A 10,282-nucleotide genomic window follows, 5' to 3' on the forward strand; every position below is an offset into this window, starting at 1 on the left:
GCAAGGTCATAGGATGATCCAGTTAACTAAGCCAAGATCGGAGGATGATCCGGCCAACTAAGGCAAGGTCGGAGTGATCGAGCCAACTAAGACAAGATCGGAGGATGATCCAGCTAACTCGTAAAAATAATTGCGCGACTAACTTCCAGGCGTTGGCTCCTATTGGCTTGTCTTAATTTCGTTGATTGATTTATTTCAGTTATTTATTTATTTGAACTATTTTACTGTTCGATGTTTATTTCTTCCATTTACTCATTTAATACTCATTACAGTTTAGTGAATCGCAAACACGACTGAAATTCCTCTATTGTTTTGAAAATTATTAAGAAACAGTTTGAAGCTAGTTGTAAGCTGACTTAATTGCACTTCATTCCGTGCTCATTATTATTCTTCAGCACTGTCTTTAGAATAACTTTGAATTGATCCAAATATTATATATATAATATGGAATAATATATTTAGTCAATTAGACTAAATCTTACCACTTCTGCTTGTCAATATGGCAAGTCTTTCAGAACGAGAACGCATATCTCTTTTGATGATGAGAGGATGGGATGATCGATTAAGGTCGTACAATGATGTGAGGTGGCTTTTTAATGAAACTTTCGTAATCAAGGTAATGTCATTTCAAAATCTACCGTTGAAAGAAGGATAAGGCGTTTTCAGGAAACTGGAAGTGTGAAAAATCGTGCAATACCAGGTAGGCCAGTATCAGCAACAAGTGTAGAAAAATCATTAGATGTTCTACAATCCTTTATCGAAAATCCGCATGATTCGACCCGCAAAGTAGGACAGCAATAATATATGTTAGGTTTCTCAGTTGGCGCTATTGTTCTAATATATCACTTCTTTTATACAGCAGAATAGTGTTGTAGAGTTTTATTATAGTTATAAATTTTTAAAAACTAACTGAAGAAAATAATTCATTATGATGTTGATATATTATTGTCATTTGCCGTAAGTGGAATTAAAAAACATATTATTTCCGCTCGATATCATAGATATCGATAGTTTCGAGGAACTTGCAGATACAAAAATTTTGAATAACTTTTATAACAATATGTATCTAATTATTTATTTGCATGAAAGACACGCTATTTAATGCATAAAATATATTTATTCAAACTAAAGTTGCGATAATTATATTTCAGAAACTAAACGTTTGAAAATATATATATTTACCCGCAAAAAACAGGCCACTAAATTTTAGCATAGTTTTTTAATATCTTTCAATAGCAATAACTCAGCCAAAAGCCATCGTATTGAGATGCAACGAAGCTCAAATTAAAGCTTGAATATTTCTTATCAAGAACCAAAAATCTAAAAGTGAATTATAATAAATATTTTTAAAAATGACGTATGTTGAAGATAGACTTTGATTAATGGGAAAAAAATTTATTTTTTAACTGCTTAGAGTAATCGGGGTTCTTTGGTAGAAAAACGTGTGAGATTTAAAGTTCATTTATTTCCTAAGAAATCCATATTTTAATCATTCTTTTATGACTTTTTTTGATAAAGTTATGCCATTTTGAAGAAAATATTATGAGTTCGGATATGAATCCTATCGAATATTTATGGTCAGCATGCTGAAACAAAGAGTAAGATAACATAGTACTCAAATGTTAACAGCACTTCGCAACGTTTTACAAGAAGAATGGGACAATGTAAAACAAGAAGAAACCAGAAATTTTATTTACAGTATGCTCCAATGAACAGAAAAATTGTTAAATACGAGGAGACAATACGTACTATTAAACTTAAATACACACATACACACACACGCATACATACACACAACATATAGGATTAGATTCCTGTCATGTCTATGCCGTTGATCCTGGGTAACGTTAAGAGACATACCAGGTATGTCGGTAATTACTTTCCGGTTTTTGTCACAACAGATGTCACTAGCCATAAGTATGCAATGTTATGATTTGATACATATGTCATTTTATTCTACTGACATTAACCTCAAAACTACACAAGTTACGTTCCGCCAAAATAACAGCGTTATAGATTAATAATTTTTTGAAAATGTCGAGTTTTGTGCCTGAAAACGTGCATTTGCGGCACGCATTACTTTTCTTGTTTAATCAAAAGAAAAAAGCCGCTGAAAGTCATCGTTTACTGGTAGAGACTTACGGTGAGCATGCTCCAACCATAAGAACATGTGAAACGTGGTTTCGACAATTCAAATGTGGTGATTTCAACGTTCAAGACAAAAAACGTCCTGGTAGGCCGAAAACGTTTGAAGATGCGGAATTGCAGGAGTTATTGGATGAAGACCCAACACAAACTCAAAAACAATTGGCAGAAAAGTTGAATGTGAGCCGAGTAGCAATTTGTGAACGATTACAAGCGATGGGAAAAATCCAAAAGATGGGAAGATGGGTGCCACATGAATTGAATGACAGGCAATTGGAAAATCGAAAAATCGTCAGTGAAATGCTGCTTCAAAGGTATGAAAGGAAGTCATTTCTGCATCGAATAGTAACGGATGATGAAAAATGGATTTATTTCGAAAATCCCAAGCGAAAAAAATCATGGTTATCACCTGACGAAGGCGGCCCATCGACTGCAAGGCCAAATCGCTTTGGTTGCAAGACCATACTCTGTGTCTGGTAGGACCAGGTTGGTGTCGTATATTATGAACTGTTGAAACCTGGAGAAACAGTTAATACTGATCGCTACCAATAACAAATGATCAATTTGAACTGTGCATTGATCGAAAAACGTCCACAATACGCTCAAAGACATGATAAGGTGATTTTGCAGCATGACAACGCGCCGTCTCATACAGCAAAACCAGTCAAAGAAGTGTTGAAATCACTTGGATGGGAAGTTTTATCGCACCCGCCGTACTCTCCAGACCTGGCTCCATCCGACTACCACCTTTTCGCATCGATGGGGCACGCGCTTGCAGAGCAGTATTTCGCCGATTTCGAAGAAGTTAAAAAATGGCTCGATGAATGGTTTAGCTCAAAGGAGAAACAGTTCTTTTGGAATGGCATCCATAAATTGCCTGAGAGATAGGCAAAATGTATAGAATCAAATGGCCAATACTTTGAATAAATATATTTTAACTATCCATTGTAAATAATGTGTTTTCTTTAGCGAAAAAACTGGAAAGGAATTACCGACACACCTGGTACACGCATGCATGAATATGTACACGTATGCACTCATATGAAATTTAAATCCGATCATCTATCACCACGTGGAACATCTGGATCGAGTTACATGTTAATTTCGTTCTTGAAAAAGTTTTCCATGATAATTTTTATTCTAAACCGCAAACTTTACAAGAAAAGGTTGTCCATTTTGTAACATTTTCTTCAAAACGACATAACTTTATCAAAAAAAGTCGTAGAAAATGATTAAAACATGGATTTGTTAGGAAATAAATGAGCTTTAAACCTCATACATTTTTGTACCAGAGAACTGATTCCCCTGAGCAGTAGTTAAAAAACAAATTTTTTTCCTCATTAATCAAAGTCTATCTTCAACATCCGTCATTTTGTAAAATATTTATTATAATTCACTTTTAGGTTTAGGTTTGTTGACAAGAAATGTCAAGTTTTAATTTGAGCTTTGTTTCATCTCAATACGATGATTTTTGAATAAGTTATCACTATTAAAAGGTATTAGAAAATTGTGTTAAAATTTAGTGGCCCATTTTTTCTGCGGGTGAGTATATTTACTAAGACTTTGTTTACTTTTTTTCTTTTTATATATCTACCTTATAAATTTATCGATAATGTTCAAATATATCTTGTATATATGTAAGATGTCTGTCACAACACACAACAAAACTCGTATGATAAGACATAAAAATGAATAAAAATTTTTTGAACCATATAATATTTCAAGTTAGTAGTGAAAGAAGATTAACAAAATCAGCATACGCGATGCAATAAGACAGCCGTGATCATATAGGAAATAGCTGATTGTACGGATGTCTCTTAGTAGCAATCAATATTCGATGCTACGACAAATAATTGTCTACGTGCTGCTTGCAATTTTTCTCAGTCTCTCACTATTATCCGATATTGAACGCTGATAACGCTGTCAATATTTTTTCACCGATATCTCGAAATTTTATGTGATTATTGCAAATAGAAGAGGACTTTTTTACTCATTTTGATTCGTTCTATTTACACACAAACTTTGTCATCTGCGTAATAGACACTATACATATACATTTATTGTAGTATGTATATGTGTACACCTATATATCGTAATATAAACGCACGCACGCACGCACGCATGTATGTATGTATATATGTGTAAAAACGTTAGCGTCAACAATAAAACAGTGCCGTCATCACTGTATCGCATACGCAATGTGCGTAATTTACTAACATATATATTAACATCATTAATTTTAACTGAGTCACTGCAAGATCTATAGTCGATAATTATAAAAAATATTAAATAGCTTTAGTCCTTACAAGCGTGAGTCTTTCAAGTTTGAACGATTTCTATCCATATAAGTTTCTTGAAACTAAGAAAGGAACCATTTCTTATCTTTACCTAAATAAAGTTTGTAGCAAAGGATATCTTTATGTGATAGTCAGAAATTTAGCTATATACAACATGTCCAAATCTCTGTCAATTTCGAGAAACCCATATTTGTATGTAACGTCGTCATTGTGTGAAAAGTGTATGTAAATCATTATAAATATCCTATTTTTATTTTAAGGGATTCGTTAACAGCAATATTTTATATGTATAAAGTTACAATTTTTTCAATCAGATCATGCATTTTTATCCAATTTATGATTTATTTTCGATAATTCAATTATACTACATTATTATTTTCTATAATGAAATATATATATATATACACATTTATTTATTTATTTATTCTGGAAACTTGAAAGTATATTCATGAATTTTTACAGATTTTATGAATCACTTTAAACAGATAAAAGAAATTTAACTTGAAATTCCCCTGTTATAAATAAGGTGCTGTTTTTCACATTATGGATTAAAACTGCTATAAAAGTTCCATTATTCTTATTTTATTCTGGTACCGTTCTTATTTCAATTAACTTGAAAACAGCAAAACTCAGAAAACGATGCACTGCGGCCAATTCTCAGAAAGTTCCGCCTCGCGTTGCTTCCTTTGCTTTGTCACTTCGTGTGCAACGAGTTGTTCGAGCGACTTAAGTCAAAAATGAGTCAAAAAGTTCCTTCACATGTTATGAGGCTCATAAAAAAGAAAAAATAAAAAGACTTGTAAATCTTTTCAAAAACACAATACATATTATCAAACTTTTATTCTATTGTGAATATTTATTTTTAGTGATTTTCCGTATCATTCATGAAGTACTATTGTTGACGCGTTTTTTTCTTTAAGTCATATCCCTAAGAGCCCTAGCCCGCTAATAATTAAAAAAGATTAATTGATTGGATAGAAGCAAAATGAAGGATGAGTAGAAACACACACACACATGCACACATGCGCGCGCGCACACTCATACCCACATACACACACACACGCGCGCGCGCGCGCACACACACACACCACTCATACACACCCACACACACACATACACATGCGCGCGCGTGTTTATTAAAAATGCAAAACGTTTTTCATTTAAACGACTATTCTTTATTCTTATGTGGGATGGTGGCCATTCTTAACATGTATGTTGATATTTTTTCTCTCGCTTCTAAAATATTCCAAAAATCAGATAAAATTTGATATATTGTTCTTTCATACATATATATTCTATGTTTCTACTCATCCTTCATTTTACTTCTGTTCAATTAATTAATCTTTTTCAATTACTAATTTCATAAACCTATTAGGAATACGATTTAAAGAATAAACGTGTCAGCAACAGTACTTCATGGGTGATATGGAAAATTACTAAAAATAAGATATATATTATATTTTTGGAAAAACTCACAAATCCTCTTATTTTTTCTGTTCTATGAGGTCTATAACATAATATGAAAAGACTACGCTTTTGGTTCGAGCGACTCGTTAGCTGCGTACGAGAGGATAAGGCAAAAGGCACAACGCGAGGCAGAGTTTCACGAAAATCAGCCAGAAAATGTATCGTTTAATCCTTCTGGCACGTGTTAATTTATATTTGTGTATGCATAGGCACGCGTATTCATATACACACACCATTTCTAACTATTACTAGCTATATAGAATGGGCGAAATAAAATGTTATGGATTAATAACTCAAAAAGAAAATATTCGAGGAAAAAGCTCAGAGAGAAGTTGTAGTGTTTCAAGAATAATATCCGATGATGTTATTCACTTGACCTTCAATGACTTTACAAAGATCATGTAAAAATTAAATTTAAAGATCATGTATTTTTTACATACTTTAATATTTTCATACATAGAATAACAAAGGAAATAGATCGATGATACTAATCTTTATATACTAATATATTAATGAATCTTCAAAATATAAAGGAATTTTGAAATTTTTCTATTCCTTTTCTATAAAACTCAATTTTATCAGTTATTCTAAATATAAAAGTATTAAAATAATGGTTGCAAAAGACGAATAATTTGCAAGATATTCCATATTTCATACCAAAAAATATCAAAATATAATTTCAAATATTTCAAAAAGTATTCACTTGTTGGTAATTTTACTAGAATATCTTATATGCAAAATATAACCAGAGAATTGATTCAAATTAAAAAGATATGATTATTGATGGTTAAAAAAGTTTATGCGGTTTTCATTCGTGTTCGATGCAAAGAGTTATCAAACATTTGTTCTCTAGTATATTCTGAAACTATACAAAAAACGATATATTATAGAATATATTGTAGAAAAAATAAAGCTACTGAATAACATTAATTTATTACTAAGCAAGTCGTATTTTTTTGTAATAGTATTTAATTATTACTACATTAAACAATAAAATACTTGTGATCACAAGCTTAGTAATTGAATTACTAGGAATAATAACAGTATTTTTTATACATGAAATAAATAATTAATCACTTAATTATACCCTTTTAAAACATCTGTTAATTCAAGTAAGTTTGTTTTATGAATTTAAACTCGGGTCAAAAAATGCAAAAACAAGTATATATGTAGTATTTGAAAAAGTGCTAGAAAAACAGCCTGCACAGAACTGATTTAAAAAATTTTCTCTCTAAAAATGTCTGCCTTTGTTTAAGTTTCAATATACAAAACCACACAACTTTTTTGGTCATTTGATTTATAAAATTAAAATTAATCTTCACATTTATAAAATTTAATTTATGAAATTAATTTATAAAATTAAAGTTAATCTATACATGAAGTTAACAAGGTCACTATAAGACAAGCAAGTAACATTATCAGGTGTCTCCTTCAAAATCATAATTTTTGTCTGACTTTTCTCAAATGCATTTCTTCTGAAATATTCTGCAACAGTTTATCTAGTCCAGTATGTTGTACATGGTTTGATTTGTTCATAAAAAATTGTAAGATACAGTGATGGCTGGTACTTGCCCAGTAAGATGCTTTTAATAAAACTGCGAAACTATGAAACATGTACCTTCTCCACAGAAGGCCAGTCATGCTGAGAATTGCTTGAGAAGCAGAGCAATTCTTGATAAACCTTAGACTCATCTACATCCACGGCCTTAGTTTTTATGGTAAACGCCACCAACGCGATCGTGGCGCTAAATCGATTAATAAAAGTTATTAAAAAATAGATTTCTTTCTTATTTTCTTTTTTTTAAATAGTGCAATTATGTTCTCAGCCTTTAGTTTCAAGAACAGAAAGATTCAAATAAAAGAACAAATTAATATTTATAAATAAACTATACATATTTATATAAATTAATAAAATATATTAATATACTACTAATAGATCCTTACCCTGCACCAGCACTTTGTAAGTCCTTATATATATCCTCCTGTGATCGCCCATGACCAACTGAAAATCCACTGCAATAAATAAAATTTATTTAATTATTTCTCTTTATTCCTTAATTATTGGTGATTTATTAATGATAATCTAATTTTTTATGATACTTACGGTATACCTTTTCGTCTAAGTCGTGAGCAGTTAGACAAGGCAGAGAGTGTGCAAAGAACACGATGAAAGTTGGACAGGTCGAATAGCATGGGTGGTTCAAAGAGGTCTGAGTCTGGAAGGCCGAAGATGCTTGAGCATGCTGATAAAAAAACTTTTATATTGCGCAAACACAGAAACTGTGCCATTTGTGGCTTCTGGTTTACATCCTTCATATCTATACAGCCTGGGTCCACAGTATTTAATAGATTACAAAGCAATACACCATCTCGTAATGTATAAGCTAAATCAAATGCAGTTGCCTGTGGCCAGTTGGCTTTATGATCTGCTCGTAACGCTCCACATCTTGTCAACCAGCTGGCACATTCATGCCAACCCATGCCAATATCTGTACTTTCTGCCTTGTTCATTTTTGTAATCTTCATATATTGTTTAATGACTATAATAATAAAAATTGTGTTCATCTGTCATAGGTACACCTTGTATATGAGGTCTTAGAAAGATATTCATCATATTGCCACCTATATTGAATAAAAAAATATAACAGATAAGAACAAATAATGCATTGAATACTATATTTAAAATTCTGTTAGATGTTTATTATGTTCAATAATATAATCTTTATATTATATCAAAGTTGTCATAAGAGTTATTATATAAAGTTGTCAAGAAATATATTATATACTAATATAAAAATTAAAAAAATGAAAGAATATACATATTTTTTATCATCGCAAATGTTATAATCATAAATGTTAAAAAAGTTAGCAACTTCCTTGTAGTTCGTTTAAGAATGAAAAGACTTTTCGAATGAAACTATGAACTGCTGAGTTGAATTCGGAAAATGAATCTACGAAGTTAAATCGCAAATATAAACATTTCTATATTGTCTTCTAATATCCAGCAATCACCAATAAACAAATAATAACCAATAACTGACCAATAACTCGTCGATCATCTTCCTTTAGTCTATTAAGACCTGCCGCCGTCATCGGTAAACCGGAAGCAAGTATTATATGTGTAGTGTTCTATTATATCCGTTAGCCAGCTAGTAAGAAACATTTAATATAATATTCTGCAACAACGTTCGAAAAACTTTATCCACGGTGCCATAATTACGACAGCATCTCTTCTCCGTAAACTCGTAAAATAAAAAGAAAGGAAAAGAAGAGAGGAAGAGAAGAGAAAAGTAACAGAAGCACAATATACACAGTGTTACGGTGATAACCTCACGATGCTCCACGATCACGTCATTCGTTCATACTCGCGAGATTATCGCGATATTCATCGCAAGCTATCATCGTATACACGCATCCTATAGCGCAAATTATTACCACAGACTTATATATATAAGCTAGACTGATAACTTCCACTGGTTTTCATGTATAAAGGCGTCCCTAATGTAAAACCAGAGAGTAACCTGAGAGCAGCCACCGGGCTGATAACGCTGAGACGCTTTTTCCGACGCGCCCCTTGAGAAAATGTATGCACACTACGCCTGTTCTGATGATAACGGCAAAGCGTGCACGGTTCTTGCTCACTCTACTTCCTTAAGAGGATCCTGGAGTCGTCTGTTTTATCGACACATTGATTCAATCTTCTCAAACACTATTCTTTTTATTAGCTGGACAGATTGGAAAATTCTTTTGTATGACGAAAGTATTTATAATAACGAAGTCCGGAAGACAAAGTTTTATGTAAAATTCAATGAAAAATTACAAAATTACAGTTTCATTAACATGTTTTGTGTCAGCTCGTAACTTTACTTATTAATTATAAAAGTTCTGCAGTTTATCCATGCAAAAACTTTTGCTTCCGGACTAGCCATAATATGAAAGAATAATACTGAAGTAACAGAAATGAGCTTAGAAGTCAGTGTGAAAAGAATAGTGTTTGAGAAAAATGTAATGCATACGGAATTGTGTTTGTTACATTTTTGGATAAAACAGAACAGTATATTAGTTCCGCATAATCATGATCGATGGTATTGCAGGCAGACACAATTGTACTATCCTTGTCTGTTTCAGGCGTGGAGTAATGTTATGACCAGTGTTGCCAGCAAAATCGTGTTCGATTGTGCCAAAAAGTGTGCCTCATTAGTGCGTTTTGTGCCATTCGAGCTAAATTAATATATTTTGAAGATTTTATAAGAACTGAGGAATCTATAAGTAGTTTTTATTGTCTAATCTTATATTTGCATTTCTTAAATATGTATCTTAAAAACTAACACTTTTTGTGCATCTTTAGATGTTCGAAAACTTTACTTTGAGAG

The 10,282-nt window shown here is 31.9% G+C and overlaps 1 protein-coding gene across 3 annotated transcripts in view; it reads right to left on the reverse strand.

The window, feature by feature from the left end:
• Vav (Vav guanine nucleotide exchange factor) overlaps positions 1-9,345 on the reverse strand; it is an 82,523-nt gene extending 73,178 nt beyond the window's left edge. The window contains exons 1-4 of one of the 3 annotated variants that reach the window (XM_025304599.1): positions 8,951-9,345; positions 8,014-8,531; positions 7,854-7,922; positions 7,528-7,654 (exon numbers count right to left, since the gene is read on the reverse strand). In XM_025304599.1, coding sequence (XP_025160384.1) covers positions 7,528-7,654; positions 7,854-7,922; positions 8,014-8,474 — 657 coding nt within the window. In that variant the 5' untranslated portion in view covers positions 8,475-8,531; positions 8,951-9,345. The remainder of the gene's footprint in view (positions 1-7,527; positions 7,655-7,853; positions 7,923-8,013; positions 8,532-8,950) is intronic. The other 2 variants (XM_025304598.1, XM_025304597.1) reach the window with 2 other exon arrangements.
• Positions 9,346-10,282: the final 937 nt, after the last annotated feature.

Source organism: Harpegnathos saltator, unplaced genomic scaffold (assembly GCF_003227715.2).
Source record: "Harpegnathos saltator strain DR-91 unplaced genomic scaffold, Hsal_v8.6 scaffold628, whole genome shotgun sequence".
Lineage (NCBI taxonomy): Eukaryota > Metazoa > Arthropoda > Insecta > Hymenoptera > Formicidae > Harpegnathos > Harpegnathos saltator.